The sequence below is a fragment of the Antedon bifida genome, chromosome 9 (genome assembly GCF_963402885.1).
Source record: "Antedon bifida chromosome 9, ecAntBifi1.1, whole genome shotgun sequence".
In the NCBI taxonomy this organism is placed as follows: Eukaryota; Metazoa; Echinodermata; class Crinoidea; order Comatulida; family Antedonidae; genus Antedon; species Antedon bifida.
In genome coordinates, this window is record NC_136234.1 from 13,984,936 (window position 1) to 14,012,481 (window position 27,546).

Sequence of the window (27,546 nt, forward strand, 5' to 3'; positions counted from 1 at the left end):
AAACACAACCAGAAAGAAGTTTACAGAAGCTAAAAATAAACTAGTTGTATTGTAAGCTTCTATGAGACTTAATAAAAGAATGAAATGATTTAAAGGTTAAAAATGACTCCTACTATTGTCACTGCGGATTAATAAGAACGAACTTTCGGTCACATGACTGGGTCTGAGAAACCGGAAATAACAGGTAAGATTTGATTTCCCACACTTTTCGGGGACAGCACACACGACACACGTACTACCACCAATGGTCGTGCGTGCTTAGATTGAGGCTAGATAAACACTGTTTTCGTCGATAAAAGTGTGACTAATAACGATTTAGTGGACTTATGGCGGAGACGGAACTTCCATAGGAAGTACAGTAGTAGAAGGTAACCATTTAAGTAATACAGTAGTTAGTTTGATTTAACATATACAATCTATAGGCCTAGCTCGATACTGTTTTTTTTTCTGTCGGTGTCAGATGATACCTGTAGGCCTAGGCTCTGCTGGGCCTAGTTAACCTCCCGAGGATACTTAGTTCTGTTGCTAGGCTTAGCCTTAGGCCTAGGTATTGTAAGCAAATTTATCTGTTCTGGGTTAGGCTTATTTGACTTACGGGTATAAGCTAATACATGTCTATATTATGTAGCATATTAATGCCAATCAATATTGCCACATATATTATGACATTCAGTATTTATATTTATTTATTCTTTATCATGAAGTAACTTTATACTGTGAAGCCTCTTCAGTAGTAAACTACTGTTCTCCCACAGTGCCCAGTATGTGTGACAGTGGCTGTGTGTGTACTAGTACACCGGTGTAACCCCCTACTACAAGTTTCGAAGGATGTACTAGGTTCTTTAAAATGCACATCATGAGCTAGATGTGTACACCGAACTTACGGTTTATAGTCCTTATCCGAGAAGACTCGTTCTACCACCATAACTATGGAGCGAGTGAGCCTTGCCGATGTTATGGCTATGTAATTATTACGGTTCCACTGTCTTAACCGCTCAGCCACTTATTATGTAGTTGTATGTGTGAAATTAAATTGTCAATGCCTGAAAGTAGGCGCACAACCAGCTATCAGAACAATATTTCCATGTTACATTGTACTCATTCAGGAAAATAAAATCATTTGCGATTTAAATTGGCCGTGTAAATTCCGGTACTTTAAACATCACTAGTCCACTTTTGACTTTACACAAAATTTATTAAATTAGATGTTCTATTACTATATGTACTGTATACATGTTTACAATTTTTATTTCAAAATGATGTATTTTTTATTTGAAATTACTAGTTAATGTAAATTTTAGTCTTTAAAATTAAGAAGAATGCTAAATTGAATATTAAGTGAAATTGAATAAAGTATGGTGGCGTTAAGCCTAAAATTTGTCAGCACATATTTTGTCGTCACTTATTTCATCATTAAATTCAGCATTTTAAATTGTATTGTCCCCTGAAAGAACATTTTTTTCAATTTTTTTTAATATACCATTTCAATGTTACATAATACTTACTCACTTTGACCAAATATTGGATCGAGAGAAAAAAATTATTTACCTGAAGAAAACTGTAATTTAACTGTAATTTAAAAATAGTCAAATTGACTATGAAGTCAATGGGTTTTTGTTGAATTTAACCATTTATTTTGTCTTTTTATAAGTGAAAACACATATTTTTAAAATTGTTTTTTCTACGAAGTGATTAACATTATACAACTGTGAAAATGGCCTATTCAAAGTCTTTTTATTATTAATCTTTATTTTTCAGGATTTTGGGGAAAATACATCTTTAATCTATTTTATGTATAGTTTGAGAGATCCATTGAAAACTTTCCCATAGTGTATGAAAAGCTAAATAGCCAAATATTGAAATTCTATTATGAAACATGAAACTATGATGGTAAAGTCATTATTGAAAAGTGAAGTTAATCCACTTTAAAAATTCAGTACCATAATAATAATCACTTATCAAAATATCAATTGTAAGCAATATAATACATACATATACAGTACAAGGTTATTCATTCATTCTTTTATTTCAGTTAAATAAACCAACACAATATTGAAAATAAAACCAAAAAACCCAAAATTATATAATGTATTCACAATATATACATATTGAAATGTTTATTGTCCCACACACAGTTAGTTAAATACTTTCACATTAATGGGCACTAAATGATTTTGATATTAGCACAACCAATCGAAGCTCAAGCTCTGTCTACACTATCAAACTCTAATTTGACAACAAATTATGTGATGTGCCTAAATGTGGTAGTGATATGCTTAAATATGGTAGTGATATGCTTAAATATGGTAGTGATATGACATCGTCATGTCCATATAATATCCTGAATTTATATAGCGCCGAATGTTGTGAAACCTCTAAGCGCTGAACATTATTACCCCGGTAATTTTTTTGCATTAAACACGTATGGAAACATACTCCCATAATGCAGCTAGTAATCAAAGTTGTGTCTTGATCTAACCGGGTACCCATTTACACATCTGGGTGGAATGAGGCAAACATAAGTAAAGTATCTTGCCTAAGGATACAAGCAATGCGGCAGAGTTGGATTCGAACCGCGATCTCACGATCAGTCCAACACACTGTGCCACACACCCTTACACCCTTATATACATGGGCACATCATATTTTGTCTAGTTTTTGATAGTGTAGACCTTCAGGAAAGGTGTTAACATGCGTTCATAGTACTCATACAAATATCAGCTCAGCAGGCACAGGATTAAAATGAAAATTGCAGCTAAAGTATTTGCTCTTATGCAATAAAGGTGGAAAACATAAAGGGATAGCAAATTTGCATGAATAATGTAAATTTGCCTAGCGAAAAACAGGATTTATGATTGGAGCCACACTCAGGCCTCGCAGAATAAATATTTTGTTTGTTGCCCTAAGGCCAATCAGTGTCTGGGATTTGGTTGCCCTCTCAATTTCTTGGTGATTGAATGGTGGCCGAAATACTGACGGGACTGTACTGTACTCAACAATGGAAGTTATGGGGTTGCCTATTGAGACCAACCCTTTTTATTTTTAGTTGTAGCATAGAGATATAATATAGGACTCCATGTTTGTAGTATGCACATTTTTGGTTGCCCCAGAACCAAGGGCAACTGATTCTGCAAGCCCAGCACAATTTTCACCTTAATGTTAAAATGATGTGTAATGCACGACAGAGATCTCACTATTAAAGACGTTGACAAAAAAGATATAAATTGATTGTAAAAAGTATATTATTGCATGGTTAAGATGCTAATATCTATGTTACATGTAGGTTGTATTATTTTATTGTAGTATATAAGTAAATCTATCAATTCCCTTGGTCTCTCTGTGGTATCAATTATTTTTATACAGTATTTTTAGGGGGAGTACCTATTCTTTTAGCAGACATAATTTATTGTAGATATTAGTTGAGGTGATTTATTGTACTTGAGTAAGGTATATGTTATTGGTTAAATCAGTATAAAAACATGTAAATATTTTATATGTACAGTATAATTAGATACTACTCGTCAGAGAGTTGAGGTCGGCAGCAGAAATCAGTTGTAACCTTTGTCAGGATTTTTGGGTGTACAGTATTTGTCAAAATCTCAATTGAGGTACAAACCTGTGGTCTTTTTATTTTCAAGGTCTACAAATCCATCTTTACAATTATAGATGAATCATATATTTTAAGTATTATTGCATTTATTGTAATTTTTTAATTTTAACAACGAATTTAAAAAATGATTAGTTTGAACCATGACCTTGAATAGCGGTGCAGACATTGATTAATTTTTATTTTGAAATATTAAAAAAATCTGTATTATAGGTTTTTTAGGAGACTTGACGACAGGATATAATCATGCTTCGGAAAAAATCATACAGCGTGAATCCGTCGACGCGGAGTAAAGTGTCTGCCAGTGAACGAAAGCAAAAGTCACAAAGCAGCTACCTACAGGTAATTATAATTGTATAGCGTTTAACCAAAATAAATTTTCTGTAACGCGCTACGACCACAAGGCTCGAACTAGATGGAAATTACGTCATTTCATATGCTATGCGAAAGAAATGGGTTTTCAGGAATTGTTTGAAGATGTCAATAGAATTGGCATTCTTGATTGATTGTGGAAGAGTATTCCATAAGGATGGAGCTGTGCAAGAGAATGACTGGTCAGCAAAAGTATGTCTGCGTGTTGGAGTAGTTGAGGCGAAGATATAGATGAATGACGAAGATTTCCGCGAGTGTTCTGGAGATGAGTGATGAAAGATATTGTGGTGATGATTGTTTATGGATGGCTTTGTAGGTGAGCGTGAGGATCTTGAATGTTGTTTAACCGGCAGTCAATGTAATGAAACAAAGTCTGAGCTGATTGGATCAGATTTGTGTTTTTAGAATGAGTCGAACAGCAGTATGTTGAATGCTTTGAAGTTGTTTGAGCAGAGTTGTATTTATTCCAGATAATAAACGCCCTTCCCCTAACTTGGTCTTTTGCTTGCTTCTAATTTACTAGTGAAATGTATCTGGCAGTGATTTTACAGTACATGTTGTCAAGGATTTCAGAAGAGACCTGTAGTGCTGGATAATTTAAAAACATGGTTCCTACTTGACAACATAAGAAAATGCCCTTCCAACAATAGTGTTTCCTGCTGCTTGGTTTATGAAAGTCATATGTAATTTGACATGATGTATTGCAAGTAATTTTGAAATATCTGTTTATTATTTCTCTATTCAACTTGCTTATATTTATTGTGTGAATTGATATTTATAAATTATAATATTGAGCAGTTTAACTCGAAACTGCAAAGAATGTCTAAGGATAACAAGTCTGGATGATAAAAACTAGCATTAACCACGTCACACAAATTAATGTAATTTGCTTTCATATAATAATGAAGAGTATATATAGTGTGCCCTAGAATGAAAGTTGGTTTTGTTGATTTGTCTAGGCTTTTGTACAACTTGCTGTTTGTGCACATTTTGTATGGGATACTGTAGTGTACTGTATGAATGTAGTGGAAAATATTAACAGTACTATATGCTGTGATTAGCTGAATTAGAACAGGTGTGGACACACAGTTCGTGTTTAGGAAGTAGTTAGTTTTGTTGGTTCCAGTCTCTACAAGTTACTGTAATAGTATGCACATTCTGTATGTTGTATGAATGAATGTAGTAAAAATATATGCTTTGATAGCTAATTTGGTACAGGTGTACACGGTTCATGTTTGGGCAGTTGTATAGTTTTATTGGTTCTAATGTACACAATTTACATGTACAATCTATGTATGGGAGATTGTACGGTAGGAAGATAGTGTGTATGCTATGATTATTGTACATACTAATTGTTTAAGGGATCCATTTTTAATGTTGGGTGGAGGAGATAGTTCAACCACGAATCGTCACGAAAACAGCAGTCTACTAACTGTAGAAAGATGTTCCGCAAACTATGGGTTGCGGCTGAAATTCAGGCTGTGAAACATTTTCTAAAATTTTTGCTTGGCATTAGCCTGTACAGTAGATGCAATTTCTGGTTACAGTACCTGGTGGTCCATAATTTCCAAAATTTTTGCCTCAGCCCCAATTATATTAGTCACTGGTATAGCTAAGTGGCCCAGCAATGGCTTGATTCAGGGAACCATATTTTAGGCCCTGAAAGAAATAATTTGCGTAACGCTACTGTACAGTAAGCTAAGATTTTTTATATTAAATCAAGTCATGTATGCAAGTCTTCTAGTTTAGTGATGAAAGTCTAACAAGTCTCACTGAATCAATATTTGATTAGTTATAAAATAAGTATGTAATTCCTTCCAGTAATTGGAGTGTTCCATTGGTGGACCAGCCTTAATTAAAAATAAAACAAGTATACTGTTACCTTAACTACTTGACTGTTTGACATAATTAAGTATATTTTCTTTTATATTGTAGTTAATGCATAACATAGCAGCTGATCTGGGAGTGATGCTCGATGACCTTTGTCCTGAACCAGATGAAAAATCAGGAAAAAACAATCCAAGGTAGCTAGAATATTTTTTATTTTTCTTATACTGCATAATAAAATGTATTTGGCGGTGGTCTTTGCTTTGGAAATTAGAAATATCAAGTTCAAATCAAGCTAAATAATAATGTCATCATGCAGTAGATGTTCAGTTTAAAAAAATGTTTTCCTAAATGCAAAACTTTTTAATAATGTGCACAAGCCTGTAGCCAGAAGTGGTTTGAGAGTTCGAACACGAACCATAATTTGTTCTGAGATGCCCTTTTAAAACTAGAGACTAACAGGTATTGCTAAACCCTGCAAACCCCCGCAAACCTCCAAAAAAACATAGCAAACCCCACTGAACCAACATAAAAGTGATTGAATCATGTAGTGTACGACCCACTGGGTATATCCATGTAAAAAAAATATTAAATTTCTACTGTTAACTGCTCATTTTTGGGGTAAAGCATCATTTTTTGGTCAAAAATGATTGCTAAACTCCGCAAACCTCCAAAAAAACATAGCAAACTTTTCATTCATGATTCAATCACTTTTATGTTGGTTCAGTGGGGTTTGCTATGTTTTTTTGGAGGTTTGCGGGGGTTTGCAGGGTTTAGCAATACCCGAGACTAACAGCAGAAATGACACTAAACACGACCTATCTAGACTTGTTTGTCACGTTTTTGCCCCTTTTGTGGGGAAAAAACCCACAATCCAAAATCCTGTCTGCAGGCGTGGTGCACTGTATTTCATAAAGCTTTTTATCTTTTTAATATCTACAATCTTTTTTAATGTAACTTGCAAATATAGATAATGACATTCATTGATATGCTTAAGTAGTTACAATGTGTTTGACATAACACTACACTAAAAGTTGACAACTTGTCATTAGATTAAACCTTAAATTGGAAAGAGGTTGCATTTACAGTAATTTATCTTTATATACTTAACTAACAAATATATTGGAACAACTCTCGGTACTATTTACTTTCTCTTATTCTAGTCACTGCTAGGCACAACTCGTTGGCCAATCACAAGCAACAATTATGATGACCCATCGCGTCATGATTGGCCAAATTACGTCGCAAAGTTGACCACTATAAACACCATAGCGATTTGAAAATATTTTGGGAAATTACCCTACTGTACACAGTGAGATAAAATCAGTCGCATTGATAAACTATGAGTAGTATGAAAATATCTATTGTTGATCCGTACTGTGTAAGTGGTACCACTACAGTACTAAACTTTTTACTGTTATTATGTTTGATTTATGATAGCTTTTGTAATCTAGTCAAGGTTGGCTTAGATAGAAAATGATGAATATAAATTTTTGATGCAGAATATTAGTTGGTGTCGGGAATCAATTCAGTCAAAAATTGTGTTGTCTACTGTAGTGCCAGAAAGCCAAAAACGTATTTTATAATAATGTATAGTACTTTATGTATTGTTCTCTGACTGTAGAAACAACATTCTGTATCAAGTTTTTTTTAATTTATAGAAGAAAATTTATATTTCCATCTTACAATTATATAGAAAGCTATTGTATTTTGCTCATATTAAATTTTAGAGTTTAAAAAATTGGACTTGTGAGCTTGTTAAGAAACAAAATTTGCACAACATACAGTATTGGATCAAATGCTAGTTAAATACTCTTTTTCACAGAAAGAATTTCAAATTTGACAGTTTTTAGACAATATTATTAAACGTTTCAGACTTGTTAAATATTACTTGGACTTGCGGTTTTAAATAAATCCTTGAACCTTTACAAAATAAAATACTGAAAATCGAATATTTGAAAGGTTTGTGACATTGAAAAAGTATCAAAACAAAGTCACTTTTCTATTGTATTACAGTAATACACTTCCATTGATATTGAATATGTATAATATATATATTTTACTTCCAGGGCATAAACACACAGTAGCCTGTTGTATTTGTACCCAAGAAGGAAGCTACCCTATTATGTAAAGGGGATTCCCCTTTTAAACCTAAAAGCAAATATATTCCTACAGCAAAGTTTTTATCTGAGATTAAATCGTTTACTTTATGTCGCTTTGTTTACATACATATATTTCAGTAATGCTTGAAGTCTATTTATATATAAAGGAGGAAGTCGTAAAGTAATCTTTAATATAAAACAAGAAATATTTCCTACAAAAACGCTGCTCGACATTTTAAAATTAATCATTGTTCTTTCTTCAGATATATTTATGATTAATTATTAAAAAGATGTCCTTTAATCCCAAAAATACATACAAATCAAAGATAGTTCTTTAATTATGAATCACATGCCCATTTAAAAATGGTCAATTTTGAACTTTAATGTGCTGTGTGTGACCTCAAGGCATGCAACTGAATACCCTCTAGAGACAACGTGACTTCAAGCAAAGAGTGATATATATTCTTTGCTTCAAGTGAGAAAATTCTTTCCAGTCTGTTGATTCGCGTCAACCAATCAAAGGGCGAGAATCCAAAATCGTTCAACCGTGAGACTCTCTTTTCCCAGACGTTTTTTGGGTCCAGCAGCTGGGATCTATAAATTATGGTCGAGTTTACAAATTAGCAAAAACGTCAGCCTCTAGTACTATAACTGCTGCTTGCTTTCAGAAATGAGTCATCTCTTGTGACGTAGCGGGCTAAAGCAGCAGCGTGAAAACAATTAAAGATGAAAAGGTGACCGTCATCTATATGATTAAATCATTACAATTGAATCAATAGTATTCTAAATGATTAAATTTCTTTTCTGTATTATCAACCTTTTTTCTTCGTTTTCTTATATTTTTTTCTATAATTTAGCTGCCTTGCTTTTGTATTATTATGGCATCCTATAAAATGCGGGTTATTCTGTTATTTTATTGATTTATTAAAATTGTTTAAAAAATAAAATAATAATTTGTTTGCAAAATTAATAGTCAACTCTCTCAAAACCAACCACTCAAAGGCTGGTCTAAAATGTCACATTTTCCAGAAAATTGTCTTAATGCAATTTGAATGCAGATATGAATCAAACAATTAGGACTACTATATAAGGGGGAAAAAAGAAGAAATTTCTGTTGTTTTGAGGGATTTCAGTTATCGGACATTGGAAAAGTTGAATATAATTAGTATTTCAAACATTTTATAGATTTTATTTATTTTTTCTTTGCTTTTAATAATTACGTTGCATTAAAAAAAAATTGCATTTCAGCTTAATATTAACACCTACCAAAGTACAAGCTTCTAGCCATGAAAAGCCTCCTCCTAATATTGGGATATTTACGCCTATTAACACTGGTATGTTTGAACCTGCAACCAGGAACAAATCGCTCAATGAACTGCAAGCAGAAAGGTAAAAATTTACTACATGCAAAATAAACAGCCGATTCTCGATGCTATATCTAAATATGTCCAGTATCATAGGCATATTCTATGATACAGAATCATATGTGTTTCACATATGTTGTGCCTGTAATTTAACAGAGGTCCTAACTTCTAACCTGTGACACCACATGTGATACAGAAATCGCCTACTATGATACTGAACAACCATTGTCATACACTATGATATAGCATTGAGAATCCGGTGAAATAAATGTGTGGTTTGATGTATTGTGTTTTTTGTATATAAAAGTTTGATTGGCGTACAATTGTATTCATTGTATTTGTATTGTACTATACTGTATATAAAAATTAATTCCAATTTTTAAGTGTACAATAGTAAAAAGGGTACCAAGGCCATTTTAACTTCCCTTGCCACAACCAAGAAAGTAAATTCTATTGTAGAATTTGAAAAATAATGCCTGTTCACTATGAACAAATAGTGCCTTGTGCTTGAACTATTAGTAGTTAACTTGTTAACTATGAAAAAAATAGTGTCTGGCAAGCTAGAACTAGAGTTTATAGTAGTTTCAGACTAGTTTCTATTGTTTTCTAACCAGCTTTTTGTCTAGCCTGAAATTTAGATTATGCCTACATTTCTACTAAACATAACTTTAATATTTGAAAGATGTATTGTCCCCCAAAAACATGAAAAATAAAGACTTTGAATAGATTATTTTGTAGGAAAATTAATGTTTTCACTTTATAAAATGACAAAATAAATGGTTAAATTCACCCAAAAACCCATTGGCTGGTAGCCAATTTGATTTTTTTTTGCTGTAAATTACAGTATACATACATTTTTCGATCCAATTTTTGGTCAAAGTGATAACTACAGTAGCCATGTTACAACATTAAAATGGCATATTCAACAAAAAATTGAATCATTTTTTCAGGGGACAATACATCTTTGAATTGAAATGTACAATATTGAGTTAAATGTTATTAATTGTTGAGATATCTGGAGAAAAATATAGTCATCACAGTATTATTATATTAGTATTTTGAACTCAATAATAACTACTTAAATAGGACAATTTTATAATAGTCATAATAGAATATTTGATTCAATTGATCCTTTTTGCTTTTTTCCTTCCTGTTATAACCAGATTACATAAACCTCTTGCACACTTTAATAGAAAATTAGAATTTTAACTGCATATTTTACCGCATCCAGGTTGCTTAAAATCTGAAAAATGTGAATATCATACAGTATATTTGCAAAGTGCTATTCCTAAATTTCTTGGCGACAGGCCAACATACAATTCCTTTAAATAAGTTTACAGCATGCATTTGTGTTAATGTATGGTAATATACAGTATATGTCGCAAACAAGTTAACCAAGATTCAAATTAGGTTAGCCATTAGAAGCTAAAAATAAAAGAAATAAATTTATTTTCAATTTTAATGACTAATTCTAAGAATCATTTTCCGTTTCAGATAAATATAAACATTCCCAAAACAATATTTCTCGAGGTGTAATCAAATTTAGGCTTAGAAAGATCTGTATTCTCCTATTTTCCTCTAGGCAAATTTTCTATAGATTTTTATTAAACCTTATTTATAGAGAGTAACCCTAAACAGCATATGCTGACAACCAAGGGGGCCCTCATATAAACATATAAGACAAACATATATGAAAAAACAAAGGACTATATAAAAATATATACACTACAGTATACAACTATACAAAAATACAAAACATAGTGATTTTTCGGCTGGAATCGAAAGCGTCAGCTTATACGCATGCATATTCATGTTTCCATCTTCTAAATCCCTCTATACATATGCGTATAAGTTGACACTTTCGATTCACGCGAACAAATTCGCCTAGTTTTAGTGTGAGGTTTTTAGTTTGAATCTGTGTATTAGCGTTTTTATCATTTAAATATAAAAATTCTTTGTGACAGGTCCACGATCGAAATTTAAATATTTTTAGATAAAAACTACATTGTGAGACATGACTGATCCCGCCGACTATGTATGATCAATAAACCAGGGAGTAATTATTCCGATAATTATTTAAATAATTCCTCCATGAATAAAATAACTCTGAAAAAGACCAAGGTAAAAAATTGTAGTTCAGTAAATCAACATTTCAGGAAGAACAGGAATATTTAACTGATATATCAAAAGAAATTAGTATCACTTTCAGTATTTACTTTCATTTTATTGTTCATAAATCGTGATTTATTTATTTCTTAGAACAAATTTCATATAAACATGTATTTTCCATATGAGGATATTGAGCACGCATGTTTATTCGTAATCCAGTCAGGGGAAAAATTGCCAAAAGGCTTCCTACTTTCTAGATGTTTTATCAGATAATCTATATTGTTATAACATGACCACAGTGCTGATTTGGCCATTTTTCAATTGAATCCCCAAATTATATTTTTCAATAGCACCATATTTGTTTTTTATTTTCAAAATGTATTCTGAAATCAGAATGGTAAGAAATTTAAAGGATGTCACGGTTTGAAAGTTTGATATATCTATTAAGTGCCTATATAGATCATGTTGCATCAAAATGACTCCAGAAAAGGTGGGCTTATACAGTACATGGGCCTGTACGATATTGATATAATATGTAAAGCCAAGTGTCTACACTATCAAACTTTATGTGACAAAAAAATGTGATGTGCCTATACTGTATATGGACGTGATGATGTCATATCATTACCATATTTGGTCATATCACTACCATATTTGGGCACATCACACAATTTTTGTTAAACTAGTTTGATAAAGTAGACTAGTAGTAAAATAATATCCTGTCTTTGTTATTATCACAGAAAACAACAGTTTATAAATGATGTCAGTTCCAGTCAGTCTTCTAAGCAGGTAAGAATTTGATATTTTTCCAGTTTATAATCTATATATAAATTATGGTTAATTCTGACATAGGCGAGCACAATGGAAAAACTTCGGTACAAATCTCTGTCTTGGATACCTACCTGATCTATCTCAGATGTACCGTGAAATGTAAATTTGATAACATTAGTTAGTAACTATTACGATATTGTTCCATATTTCTATCTTAGGAAGATATTATATAAAGAGTTTTGAATGAAAATTTCTGAATTCATCGGTAGATTTTCAACTTAATTTCAATTGTACGCGGGTCAAAGTAATTTCCGGGTTCACGATGAGTTCACCTTGCAACAACCTGGTTTCAACTAAGTTGGCCGTTATTTTTGTTTATTTTCGGAACGGACCGCGTGTGTGAAGGTACAGTAGTTAAAAAATAAAAATTATACTGTAAATTAATAAAGACCAAATTAAATATACGCCATAAAGCATCGGAATATATTGTCGGGAATAGTATTATAAAATTACATTACATTTTGTTTAAAATCGAGTTAACCCTCTAGTAAATTACAGTATCAACAGGAAGCTTTCGCATGTAGATGTTAACTTTGACGTTATTTCCCAACATACGACGCACAAATTCCGCCCACTTTGTAAACAAATCAATCTATGTGTTCGCAATCAGGATGAAAAACTTTAGAACCTTATTTCTGAAAAATGGTAAATTTAAGTTACTAGATGGTCATGCCCACAGATGGTTCTCAAATACACAGTTATTTCAGCGTTAAAAAAACTGGCGATTTCAAATGTACGTACCGCAGAACTATAATACATTGTCGTTTACAGAAACAAGAATTAATATACAGTAGTCAACTAAAATTAGCACCTTGGGAATTACTTCAGAAAGAGAAATTTGTGACAAAATTAGTCCAAATTTTTTATTTGGACTAATTTCAACAAACCCAATTTGTGTGTTGTATGTAACATTAGGGTTGAAGGATGGGGAAGAAGATGGGTACAAAAAGGAACATTTTTTAAATATATTCTTTATCCACTCAGTAACGAATATTTTTTCATGTTTTATAGGCCTATAAATAATAATTATACCACTAAATACAGTAAAACATTCAGCGATTTAATAACTGTCACTGTCATAGTCGATTGAAATAGTAAAGCACATGTAACGATACACCACTACGACGTTTATTTTTTTTGTAATTATTAATTAATACAAACGTTGAGAAGCAACTGTCAGTAATAAAGTTTATTTGTATGTTATGTGTTTATATAACAGTACCCTCACTCACAGTAATAAAGATTACTTGTATATGTGTTTATGTTTATATATAAGGAGATAGGTAAATGCGAAGCATCCTCAAATTATTGTGTGCGGGTATTTTTCAAGATGAACATCCATTAGACATCAAAAAACACCCCTATTTGGGACAAATCGTTGAACCTAAATTCGTTATAATTTTCAATAACTAATTATCTAACTCAATTTAATTTAGTAAACAGGGTTACATCAGGTGGTTAAAATCAGTACCGAAAGTACGAACCAACTTTATGTACCATCGAGTAAAAATTCTAGAAGTAACGCACGATTTATCAAATTTTGCCCTTATGTAAATTTATATATATATGCTTTTAATTTTTAAAGCCAAACAATAATTGTTCATCGCAATATGCTATTTATCACACAATATTCAAGTTTAAACAGGCCGGCCTCGTCTCTAGGCCTAAGGCGTTCCATGCGAGTGGCGTATGTTGAGTGTGCGACACATATGCATTGTGTTCAACACTCGCACCAAGCCAAATTAACACAGTTTAAAATTGACGTTTACGTGTTCCTGAAAAAGCTCCCTATTACTACTCTCCAAATTTTACAACTGTAAAAACCAGATACAGTATTTTAGGCCAGTCTGGGGCCCAACCAACAAATCATTGTAGAATTGCTAGAAATTGAGACAAATAAATTTTGCCCAGAAATTAATTCTTTCGAGATTCCATAATGGGTGTAATAATAAGTATCATAGTTAATGTTGAATATAAATTGCTATTTTGTGATACAATATGAACATGCTATTTATGTTAAGCCATACAATTTTCACATTTGAAAAGCTTTACTTTTTGTTTCTATGCTGCAATAAGTACCTTTTTAAACGAGTACATAGAAATGTAAGGAAATAAATCGTATCATGTTGAGATTGGTAAATTCCAAAACATTTCTGGGTTTTTTAATTTCCTGGTTGAAGGACCAAATTAACTACCAACAGGAACCATACTCAAATCTGTATGGCATTCACTGTACTACTGCAAATATATGATGAGAACCACATAACAAGTTTATGCTATGTATATACACTATCAAACTTTATGACAAAAATGTGCCCATATATGGACATGGTAATGTCATATCACTACAATATTTAGGCATATCACTACCATATATGTGCTATAGTTTGATAGTGTAAACAGAGCTTTAAAGTTTTGTAAGGTACAGAGGTTGGGGTTTTACTGCATTGTAAAATGGGACTTGTAGCTGGTGGTTAAGATCCTCAATACAATACAATAGCCACTCCCAACATTCCACTCTCAAAGACTTGTTATAAGAGGTTTTGTTTCGGAACTGTAGACAAAAGGTAAATCGACCAAATACCGTCCCGATGAATGATGTTTCTTGGGCGTGTACACATAATATTTCATCTTCCGCCCTAAAGGCAGTGTTTTCACAACCAAAAATAATATAAGTGATAAAAATTAACCAATAAATTGTTTAACTGCATGTGGAAACTGGGTTTAACCGATAATTATCTCATTCAATTCGGATGATTATCAGATAAATGCGATAATGTTTGGTAATGACTGACTGTTTTGGCTATGGAAACACGGCCAAAGTGAAACCTTGCTAATGTTTATGCAGCACTACTTTTGTGTATCTTTGGACAGTGATTTAACACATGCTATTTACAATCCTTCTAAATATACCTATAGTAATAATTAAATGATAATTAAATCGTAATAAAACAGAAGAATGTTTACCAATGATATTTTAAAGAATAAATAAAATGAAATTTGTATTTCTGTAATTTGTTTGCAGACATTCACTACAGGCATCTCCAATCAAGCACAACATGGCTTTTCATCAAACTTTGCATCTAGTGGTCAAAGCAATCCAATGGTCAGCCAAGGATTAAGCTCTCCGTTTTATGGTCAAGCCATTCCAAACTCTTTATCAGATGGTTCGACAACTTCAGACGCAAGTTTGACTTTGATGGATCGACTTGAGCTCACTCGTGACATTTGGTACCAACCGAATCGTCCAAAGGCTGAAGCAATAAAAGCGTTACAGTTAGCACCTTTAGGGGTAAGTTGCCCATTTAAAATATTTTAGAAAATATCATTTTATCCTTTATATCTCGTAAAAGAATTTTAGTTTGGTTTTAATCGTATAATACATTATTGGAAGATTTTAATATGGTTTTGTAGGAAACAACTGTAATGGTTCCATGAATGTACTGTACTTCTGTAGAAAAAATGCTCTGTGAGATTCGAACCAGGGCCACAATCACTGTCCATCTGGTCAAGCTAATGGACCAGAATAATGCCGCAAAATTATGTGTTACAACTAAATATAGATTATAGATATTTTAAATGATATTGTTTTTATTCTTTTTGTTTAGAGTTTTATAGTTCGTGGTTCAAAAGTCAAAGGTCAATTATCTCTGCTAGTTCACCAGAATTCCGAGAAGAGTGGTTTCTATATTGAAAATTATCCCGTGAGATTACATCCAGATAATAGTAAGGACACATTTATATGCTGTTATACTAGACTCACCAATTAGAACGGGGTTCAACTGAAAGTCAAGCATTCACACTATTTAAGTATGGGAAATGAAAGTACTGCTGTAGTGGTTAACCAGAAATTGGCATTAGTATTTCTGTTACGGATTGCACTCAATTTGATTGGTATTTAATATTAAAATAGTTGAATTTCATTTTGGCATTATGGTGAAAATTGCATACATACATTTATGTTGCAACTCAAAAGTGAGTACAGGCAAGAAACTCTGAAACTCATACTAGAACCCCTATTAAGGGGACGCCTTAGCCCCAATTCTCCTTGTTAGATTCATGAGGAACAGTTGCTTAATAATTAGTTGTGTCCCCTGAATAGTTATTTTGTTATTTTTTATACTGGGTAACCCCTTCAATCAAAGACTGGTTTTCCAAAGGGCCTAGTTATGATCAGTGGCTGTGAGTGAACTAGTACTCCCGGGGTAACTCCCTACTCGTCTCGAAAGGTGTACTAGGTTCTTTAAAGTGCACATAAGCTAGATGTGTACACTGGACCTACAGTTAATAGTCCTTATCCGAGAAGAGTCGTTCTACCACCAAAATCATGGAGCAAGTGAGCCTCGAACCCTTGCCAATGTTATGGCTACATAATTACGGTTCCACTGTCTTAACCACTCGCCCACTCACTCGGTTATAGAGGTCTCTCACTACTGTAGTGAAATCAAATTTGGCACCATTTTGGATTTGTATGTCTGGTTTTGAGATAATTTCTTATTTACACTACAGAGACTGGAGACATGGTTGACTGCACACATTTCCACCTTTTTCAATATCTCCTTTGATTTTCATTTTAGGAGTAGTGTTGTTAAAATCAAAACAAGAATATGAATCTATTACGCAACTTGTGGTACAACTCGTGACAACCGCAGGATGTTTACCGGTAGTTCTAAAATTGCCCTCACCAGTTATGGCAGCAAACAACTCGCAAGACCTGAAACATCTAACCTTTGAAGGTACAAATGGGTTTTATGATATAAAGATTGTATTGTTGCCTGATGTGCAAATGGTAGTTTATGTCAACTAACGTGATGTTAAACCAAAATAAATATGCACAGGCACCAAAGCCTAGTACAAGTGTACAGTTTCATATTTTGTTTTTCGCATTTTCATAAAGAAAACGTACATTTTCTTATCTTTTAAAAAAAGGGACAGGAAATGCCTCTTATAATGGTAGGTTGAAGTTAATGTCGTCTATGTCTTGCTCGTCCTAAACACTTTTCTGTGGATTTTAAACATTAACTAATTTAATTATTTATTCTCATATTTTCATGTGTTTGCTTTGTATTTTCTGATAGATAATGTGGGTTTGTGTAATATATTGTATATATATTAAGGGCATGTTTTCACACCTTTCATTTAATGTTAGTTTTCTGCATGAACTAGGCCACAGAACAGTTGTTTTTACACCTTTGCATTTGGAGTTAAACCCAACTAGTAGAGGGCCAGATTAACAAACACTACTTCATAATCATAAATCATTGATAACACGCTTCCATTTTAAATGCATGTTTTCTCTCTAAGTACTCTCATCATAAGCCAATGGGACTTTGTTTAAATTTAGCTTTCTGCTTATTTTTTTGTATCTTTGTTGCGATCCAGCCACTGATACCCACGGCAATGTCATTGTTTTCAGTTTGAATTTGTATATAAACAGTCTACTCAATGCATGGTTTGAGTTTAATATAAATGCTTTATATCTTTATATAAAATATCTTTTCAAATTTATTTATTTTTTTACATTTTATTTATTTAAATTTTTGATTTTTTCAGGTGTTTGGAGAAACTCACAATCATTCCTTCAAGAAGATTCAAATCAGAATTTAAAAATACCTTGTCGAACAATGATCCGAGTACAGTCAACTCCGCAAATTGATTATCATTATGATACTGATCGAAAGCTTAGTCTTCAACCATCAACCAATTTGATTGACTTGTCAAATCAAATGTCTATCAGGCGTAGCACAAGTTACAGCGAAAACACAAATCCATTCGTTAACATTCAACAAACTACCGATACAGTAGCACGGACTTCCACTTTTACGCATCAAAGTAAACAATTACATTTTAGACCAAACAGTGATAATTTTTTTTATGCTCCCCCGAATGCAAATCGGGACTCGTCACAATCACTGAATCTGCCATTTCCAAGTATTCCAGTCTGTTCCACGCAATCTTCTGAGCGAGATTCAGGGTTACCGGACCATGAAATGCAGCGATTATCTGTGTCAACAGATGCGCCATATTTTGATCCCCGGGACTCTGGATTCGGGCCGGAGGTTATCCTACCAAGTGTAGCTAGTAAGACATCTGTAGAGCCAAACAATGAAGAAAGTATCACAAGCAGAAAGAGGGAAAAGTCGCTTCTTAAACAACCTTCTCTTGACTCCCTAGATGAGAGTTCTGCCTCCTCTGGTGAGAGGTTCTCCTTGATAAGTACATCGTCCAATGAAGATGGTGCTAAATACAGTAGTAGCAAGCCAACACAAGTGTCGGAAAAAACAGCTAAAACACATAAGTTTTCAAAAAGAAGAAGTATACAAAAAATAATAAGTAAATATATCTTTTATAATATGATAGTGCTACACTAAACAAACCACATGCTGTATTGGAACAGTTTTTTAAACAAATATAAAATTCATGCATTCTTGCTTTTACTAATATCTCTTATTTTTGCCAGAATATTAAATAATCTGTTGCTTGCTGCTTTTTGCCTAGTGTTTTTTCTCAGAAAGTGAGCTTGATTTTAAAAAAATTTTTCTTTCAGATATTTCTAAAAGAAAAATCAAACGGGAATGGAAAAGTAGAAGAAAAGATCATAGTGATGACAAAGTAGATGGAGATGCTGCGGAAGAAGCTGCAGAATGTATAGAAAAAACAATTCTCAGGTAAACTATATACAGTATGAATTGACTGTGTTGCAACCAGTGGCAGAGAGAAGAGAAGTCACTCAATGAATATTATTTGTTGAAATATGCCTTTACAAGGATTAATTTGATTTAAAATTATTTCTACTTTTTGTCAACTTTTAGTATCCCTATTATAAGTCTAAAAAGTTTCTCAGGTGATTTGTTTCTTATGGGGTATATATCCACCAAAAAAAAAGTTCCAGCTTATATGGCCTGGGGAAAGCCGCCATTTTAGATTTCCCAGAGAATGTGCAAAATGGGGATACTATTTCCCAAAATCGGACAGTATTGAAATATCAGAAAATGTCCCCCTTTTTAGTCACATGTACATTTACAAAAAACGGGAGATATTTATGTTTTATAATTACTGTACATGACATGCTATCTACAGGAGATCTCATGAAAGTGGAACATTCTTGAAGGAGACTATTGATGCATTTATTGAGAGTAAAAAAAAGAAAACGGAGGAGAAACCAGAAAAGATGATGCATAGCATAAGAGGATTAATAGGAGGAATCAAACGAAACCTTGTCACAATGCAAAATGATCCTGTTATTAAGGAAGTTGTACAACAAAATTCACATAAGGTAGTATTTTAATTTGATGTCTTCAGAATTGTCTAGAAGTCTTCAGAATTGCATGCGCATCTTCAAAATTGTATTGGAGTCTTCAGAATTGCCTAAGAGTCTTCAGAATTGCCTAAAAGTCTTCAGAATTGCCTAAGAGTCTTCAGAATTTCCTAAGATTCTTCAGAATTGTCTGAGAGTCTTCACAATTATCTGAGAGTCTTCAGAATTGCTTGAGAGTCTTCACAATTGCATGAGAGCCTTCAGATTTGTCTGAGAGTTTTCAGAATTGCATGGGAGTCTTCAAAATTGGGAGTCATCAGTGTTGTTTGGTGGTTGTCTGAAATTTTTGAAATGTATAGAAATCTTCATAAGTGTCTTCTGAATGAATACAGTGTAGTATTCAAAATTGTCTGGGAGTCTTTGGGATTGTATTTGAATCTTCAGAATTGCATTGAAGTCTTCAAAATTGGGAGTCATCAGTATTGTTTGGTGGTCTTCAGAATTGTCTGGGAGTCTTCTGAAATGTATTGGGAGTCTACAGAATTAATACATTGTTCTTAGAGTTGTCTTTTGTCTCTCAGTGTCATCCTGAAGATATTTATATATAATGTGATAACAAAAGCTTTTTTAAAAATTATAATTATTTTTTCAGTTGAATCAGGAAGTTGACGAAATTATAGAGGCTGCCCTTTACCAACGCATTCTAATCCCTTTAAAGGAAACTATTTATGCAAATTATCACCATGAATATAAGAAGTGAGTATCAAAAATGGTTGCATGGTCAAATAATGCTATATATCACCAATTAGTTAATACTTTTCATTTTATTGAAAGAATTATTGTCACATGATAGTGAACTGGTAAAAATATTTCTTATTCTTATTTTTTATTTAATACTAGTGAAAAAAATGACTAAAACATGCAAATTTCACTTTTAGAAATGGCTCAATTGCATTGATAGAAAACAAGATGGCAGTAGCAAGGTTACAGACAAAAGAGCAGTTGGGAATTAGTGTAAGTATTACATTCTATTAACTCTGAATTCTTAGGTCAAAGAACAGGCATCTCACTGCATGGTGTACTTTTTATGCGAGCAATTGAGTGGCTTAGCGGGTAAAGACAGTTGAACCTTAATACGTAGCCATAACATTGGCAAGGGTTCAAGGTTCACGCTCTCCATGTTTTCGGTAGTAGAGTAAGTGTATACCCTGGTGTATTAGCTCATACAGCCACTCATCATAACTTGGCCCTTTGGGAGACCAGTCTTTGACTGAAGAAGTCACCCAGTATAAAGAAATAATAAATAAATATGGACCTTACATTAAATTTTGGATTTTTTCGTTTGCAGGCAAATGTTTTGCCACCAAACGAAGATCAAATGAAAATCATAAAAGAATGTTTTGGCAGTTTACGAGATGCGTACTCGCCTTACGATAAGATGGACCTAATTTTGAAAGCTGTGACACATATCTATGACTTTGTTGGTGATAACGAACATGGAAGAGCTGTGCAATCGATGGGTGCTGATGGTAAGTCAGAGTGGGGGAGCGGGGTGTTGGTTGTCAGAATAATGGCAAAAGCATCTATGATCTAAATCCCCATTTGTTGAGTTTTCAAAACATTAAAAACCCACCTTAGGACCTGGTCTGTGACCACTCTAAAGCTCTGTCTACACTGTCAATGTTATGTGCCCATATATGGATATGATGATGTCATATCACTACCATATTTGTGTACATCACACCTTTTTTGTCAATTTAGTTTGATCCAGATACATATCTGTACAAACACTGTCTCTTTCTTATTTTACAGATATAATAATGTTATGTGATGTTTGGGTAAAATCAGTATAGAATGTCCAAGCAGCAATAAAGAGAATCTCATTAAAATTCTAGAAAGTATGAACAATATGTATTTATTTATTTTTTTTTTTCAGAATTCCTTCCCATGTTAATTTATACCTTAGTGCAATGCAACATTACAACTATAGAGATTGAGACAGATTATATATGGAGTCTGTTAGATTCAACTGCCTTTACAGGAGAACCAGCTTACTATTTAACAACATTAACAAGTGCAGGTATGTGAATCTGTCAATTAGGTTTATTTCAATTTAGTCCTAGGTGACTGATCTATCCACCTCTTTTTGAATCTGCCTTAGTTTTGACTAAGCACTGAATCAGTCCTTCATTTTTAAGGAGCATGATTGCACTTCTCTGCGCTCTCTAAGTACCTTCAAGGAAAGCAACTAATCGTGCTCCTTAAATCTCGCACCAAAAAAATGGATTCCCCTGCGAGTTTACTTTATCACATCTCAGTGTATCCAGTGTGATGTCAGAAATGCCTCCTTTACAGCAAGCACATGAATGAGTCACAACTAATTGTTCCTTTTCTGGAATTGGGTAATGCTTGAAAAATCTCTAGGATTCTTTATTAGGAGAGTAAGGAGAGTAATTGCTTTTCTCGGAAATTTGAGGAGAGCAATTTAGGGCTCTCCTGCTTTTGACTTACTTATTTTTTACTTACTGCTGAATATTGACTTGACTTTATATGTTTCAGTTCATGTTTTGAAGAATGTGGAGTTTGAAGATGTCGTAGAAGAAGATGATAATAAAGACACAGATACACAAGATGATGTTGACCTAGAAGATTTTAGTTTTACCCATCGTTCTTCCAGTGTCAGTGGCACCAAAGGTTTTCTAGAGGTTTTTGTGACGGTATCATCGGGAGAATTTCAAGAGAAAATGCTCCCTCTTTGGCCTGGAATGACTACTAAACAGATTTGTAAGTACTATAAAGGCTGCTACACACTAGGACGATAATTATTGAAGATACACACATAAAACAAAACAAAATAGAAAAGTGTTCATTCTAGAACTGTAAAATAGAACTATATAATAATCAGAAGTACTTGATCAATCAATTTCATTTAACCCTAACCCTAATTTAATTAAAGGGGGGTTCCGGGTTTAAAATGAATAGTAAAAAATGTAAAATATATTTGTTTGTCTCTTGAACGGTAAAAGTTTCAATTTATATAAGCGCCCAGTGAAGCAGAACGAAGGCTGTGAAATGAGGCCAGATTACAAGTGCAGCTACGGCAAAATCACACTGTGGTTACAGAATAGGAAATTCGTGAAATGGTCAATCTTCCGACGACTCGTTATCATTAACCATATCAATTACTTTTGTAAAATTATACTTATCTGATGTAATTTTAGTCGGTCTTCCCATTTATAAAGTCAATTTTTTATGAAAATCCATCAAAACAGTGAAAAATTAGATATGTTTGCACTTTACGTTTGCCGATTTTCGCACTGACTTAGGGAAAGCCTTCAAAATCAATGAAGCGTAACGTATACATTCCTGAGCGAGGAGAGCGAGACGACGATACACGTGCTCTCTCTCTGCCCATGCCTGGCATCGTCACGTGATAAGCAGATACAATATACAATACCAAACTGGTCGGGTCGAGTATACCCCGTCTATAATCACAACATGAACGATGTACAGTATTTGATTGAAGGTCGACTCGACCTACTGGAATGGTATATATATTATAATATAGCTCGAATGAGAGAGTTGGAATATTTGTAAACATAAGTATTGCTAATTTTAAAAAGTGTAGCCTATAGTAAAAGGCCTGGTAGTATCAATTCGCATAGGGTCTACTACACTAGCTAGCTCAATTTTTAACTGGGCCGGATCGGCTAGGTTTCCTTCCTACTACCTGGTCTACTTGCTTGATGCAGTATCCGCTTTTTTGGAGAGTAAACTAGGCCTATTTTAGGCCTACTTATTAGACGATCGGGACACCATACGTGCGGAAGGCGATTGGACCTCGTTTTGCCTCAATATTTACAGCCGATTTTGTAGAACGTTTTAGGTTTAGATTGTTTAGGAGTTTGGTTGATAGGATGGGTTTGGAATCCACTGAGTTTTGTTATTTATGGGCCAATCGTTTAGTAGTAGGCTAGCTAGGCCCATGATGGCCCCAATGTTTTAACGTAGCCATCGTGGCATGGAATCCCTAGTCAGAAATGGCTCTTACCCATGAATAAAATGATTTAGGCTAGGCCTAGCCTAGTACGTGAAGCCGATATACGATCTGTACTATTCGAGGTATAAAAATAGTATAATTTATGACTCCGTAATCTGTACTAGTAAATTTTGTATTTCATTAAATGTCAAATAAATATATGCTACTACTGTTATTATTACACTTTAGGCCTAGCTTAGAAAATCTACAAAAAATGTATTTCACAATGATCGGGTGGTCGTCGTTTGACAGGGGGAGAGCTAGAGATGCAAGTTGACAAACACAACGTACAAGCTTGACGTCGCGAGTTTGGAATCCACTGATATGATTTTGTGAATATCTCATGAATATTAATGAGCTTTCCTAAGCTGCTGAAAAACAGACTTTCCATGAATTTACCCTAAAATGTATATGAAATTTAATTTTTTTAATTTCTCGTTATTACTTCTTCATTCTGACATGTCTATATTGTTATAATATTTTTTATTTAATAAATAAACGATATTTAAAAGCAATTTTAAACCCAGAATCCCCCTTTAAGATGACTTAACTTTTTTGTTCTTCTAGGTCGTAACTTAACTCTCAAAAATCATATAGAAGAAAAGGAACGGGAAAATTTTGGACTCTTCAAATTAGAAAGAAATAAGGAAGGACAAGTCAAAAAAGGTATGAAATTTGGCATAAACATGCCAAAATAATTAACTGTTTTACTTGTAAATTTACACTCTTTAAGCAAAGCTTATGAGCCTCCTAAATTACAGGTTCGCAGAAATTCCTTAAAATGAATACACAGGACAGTTGAGGTGATCTCTATGAACCTCTGCAAGCTGCCATTAAAATTGCTGTATACTAATTGAAATAACAAAATAATTTGGTAGAGAATTCAATTGTTTTTTTAATGCACAAATGCACGAAATGATTGTCAGTGTTTCACAGTTGGCTCTGCAATGAAACTTTACAGAATAGTCATTTACGGTTTTCAGAAGTCCAAAGTTGGAAAAAATGATAGGGGGCGCTATATAAGCTAATGAAAAAATAAAAATTGGTTTGAAACATCTCCTAATAGTAAACAAAGGTTATGCCATGAAATTTTCAGTCATGAAAAAATAATAGAGGGCGTTATATTCATTTAAATAGAGGGCGCTATATAAGCTAATGAGTAATTAAAAATTTGTCAATGCAGATTTCCAGGCAAAAGGCAAAGGTCTACTTTTCAATGTCTTGTCCACTAATGTTTCCCTGTTATAAATATCAATAGAAATTTCACATTTGTATAATTGATATTTGCACAGAAACACTGCTTCATGATAATGAGTGTCCGCAAAGAGTTAAAGACGAGATGACCCACTTGGGAATTCTGTGCGACTTTGGCTTTAAGCACAAATACTACCGTGTTGATTGGCCGTTAAATACTAAATTAGCAGCTGAAATCAAATCTGATGAAAGTGAAGATGAATCGGAAGCATAATGTAGATGTGACGATGTTGAAGTCAAAAAGAAAGACTTTAAATACAGAACACTAGAGTAAAACCAAAACCCAGGATTTTTAATAGTGTACATGAGCGTATCATGGATTATAATCATGAGTTGGAGGTTGGAGTTTTTTTTTAAATCGATGGACCACTCGGTCTTTCTTTGAATATTGAACACCAGAGTAGAACTAAAATGATCACAAGACTTTAAAATGTTGTGTTAATTGTGAAAATGAAAGAGTATCTGACTATTTTGAATGTCAGGGGTTTTTTTTATAGCGATGGACAGGACTTTCAAATCTTTTTTTACATACAAACCACCAGATTAAATCTAAATTGATGGCAGGACTCCAGAGTCTTCTGTTAATGGGAAACATGAAAAAGTATCTGACTATTTTGAATGTCAGGTTTTTTTATAGCGATGGACAGGACTTTCAAATCTTTTTTTACAAACAAACCACCAGATTAAATCTAAATTGATAGCAGGATGCTAGAGGTTAGAATGAAGGAGTATCTGACTATTTTGAATGTCAGGTTTTTTTTATCTGACTAATTTGAATTATTATATATCGATGGACAGGACTTTCAAATCTTTCTTTAAATTCAGAACACAAGAAATAATCTGTGATTCTAAGTTTTCTGAATAGAAGAACATCTCATTATATTTGAGTTTCAGAGTGGCGGACTTCTGTTAATAGTGTAAATGACAGAGTATCTGACTAATTTGATTGTCAGAGATTTTTTCTCAAGTGCTTCTTTAAATACAGTACACCAGGGTTAACTGTAATGGCAAGACTCGTCCTCTGTTAATAGTGAAAATGAGAGTATCTCACTAATTTAAGTGTTTGAGTCCTTACAAAACTGTTGAAAACACAACAACAGAGTAAAACTAAAAATATGGCAGTACTCAGGTATAGTGTTTTTACTTTGAACATGGGAGTATCTCAATTTTAAGTGTTGGGGTTCTTTAAAAACAAGTGATGGACTTAAATACAGAAAGCAACCAGAGTATAACGTCTACATTTATGGCAGGACTTGTCTTCTCTCTAAGGAGTCTTCTAATAATGAAAATACGAGTATATCAATGTAAGTCACAACAGTGATTGAGAGGAAGAAGTCTATCTTAAATACAGAAGACCAGTGATGGCAAGACTCCAGATTCATCTGTTAATAGTATAGTGAACATGAAAGAATCTCGCTAATCATGTCGGAGTTCTTTCTTTAAATACAGAACACCAGAGCAAAACTAACGTGAAGACAATATTCATTGATTCTTGGTTTAATAGTGAACATGAGAATATCTCACTGACTTCTGTCAGTGAAATTAAAGAAGATTTTCCATTGAAATGATATCTCTTTTGCTGCTAAAAATGTCTATAGTCTTACATTGCTCATCTTGAATTATATATTTAATATAAGTATATTATTTTGTGAAATGCTGGCGTTTCTTTATATTATTTTATTATATACAGTATATATATATTATTTGTACAAAATATTTACCAGGTGACTAATTATGTATAAAGAATTGTGCTCATTTTAAATATTTATAACCAAATAATCCATCCAAATAAGATTAAAATGAACTAATAAACTTGATATTTTGACACATTTTTAACATTCATGTAAATGAACCAATCTCATCCAATCCATCATGTATTTATGATTAAAAAAGAAAATTGGAATACTAAAAAAAATGGAAGCTATAAAATGAATTTTGTATTTCCATGATTTAACTAGTTCAGTATATATAATACTGTTTTAAGCCTTTTTACCCTAGCAAACTTTTGTTTGCAAACTTTGATCCCCAGCTAACATAACCTTCTCAAGTTCTTTAAAAGTTTTGTTCCCACTAGGACACAAATCAGGACGTAAGTACATCGCTAGTAATTTGACCAATCTGAACATGTCCTTGAATTGTGTCCTAGTGTGAACCAAGCTTAAACAGTTGTTAGCAAACAAAAGTTTGCTAGTGTAGACCAAAACAGTCCACAAAGAAAATAAGTTAGGTTAAAGTTTTGATAAGATCAAATTAATTTCTTAATGATTGTAGATGGCTGAATTAATTGAATTTTCTCTCAATTAAATATATAAACAGAATATTCACTATAGAGAAAAGTTAAGAATTAAATACTCTAGTATTAGAGTATTATGTTAGATAAAGCAAACAACGTATTACAATACAATAATGTTAATATTAATAAAACACTAATTTAATTACTAAACAATTAATTGTTAATTAAGAATTAATTGGATTTTAAGGGTGGGGAATTAAGGGATATGGGGTGTTTATAAACATGCTTTGTTATTCCCATTCCATTGTTTTAATATGATTTAATGTTTTACATTTCTTTTGTAATGTTAGGTTTGGTGCAATGTTCAGATATATGACATTACTACTTGATTAGTATGAATTAACTTGAAAATATGTATTTAAAAAAATGTCATATTATTTTGTATAATACAATATGATCTTTTTTATTACATGCCTATTTATTTCATCTGTTGTAGTATTTTGACGCGTTGGAGAAAGATAACTTACAATCTAAAATAATAAAGTCTTAA

General features: G+C 32.9%; 1 protein-coding gene across 2 annotated transcripts; it reads left to right on the forward strand.

Moving 5' to 3' along the window:
* Positions 1 to 222: 222 nt before the first annotated feature.
* Positions 223 to 27,496, forward strand: LOC144852845 (uncharacterized). 2 transcript variants are annotated; one of them, XM_078710862.1, is made up of 18 exons: positions 223 to 368; positions 3,821 to 3,949; positions 5,915 to 6,003; positions 9,157 to 9,297; positions 12,122 to 12,170; positions 15,238 to 15,504; positions 15,821 to 15,938; positions 16,790 to 16,948; positions 17,766 to 18,545; positions 18,760 to 18,880; positions 19,293 to 19,488; positions 20,123 to 20,226; positions 20,409 to 20,484; positions 20,819 to 20,999; positions 21,407 to 21,550; positions 22,030 to 22,254; positions 24,077 to 24,175; positions 24,802 to 27,496. In XM_078710862.1, exons 2-18 carry the CDS (start codon positions 3,854 to 3,856, stop codon positions 24,975 to 24,977), a joined length of 3,021 nt encoding a protein of 1,006 aa, XP_078566988.1. In that variant the 5' UTR covers positions 223 to 368; positions 3,821 to 3,853; the 3' UTR covers positions 24,978 to 27,496. The 2 variants fall into 2 exon arrangements, with proteins under 2 accessions (XP_078566988.1, XP_078566989.1); XM_078710863.1 differs by lacking the exon at positions 9,157 to 9,297.
* The last annotated feature ends 50 nt before the right edge of the window (positions 27,497 to 27,546 follow it).

Coding starts and splice junctions, on each gene's coding strand:
- LOC144852845 (XM_078710862.1), top strand. CDS start 3,854: ATGCTTCGGAAAAAATCATACAGCGTGAATCCGTCGACGCGGAGTAAA. Junction 18,881..19,292: donor ATAGAAAAAACAATTCTCAG/GTAAACTATATA, acceptor TGCTATCTACAG/GAGATCTCATGAAAGTGGAA. Junction 19,489..20,122: donor TACAACAAAATTCACATAAG/GTAGTATTTTAA, acceptor TTATTTTTTCAG/TTGAATCAGGAAGTTGACGA.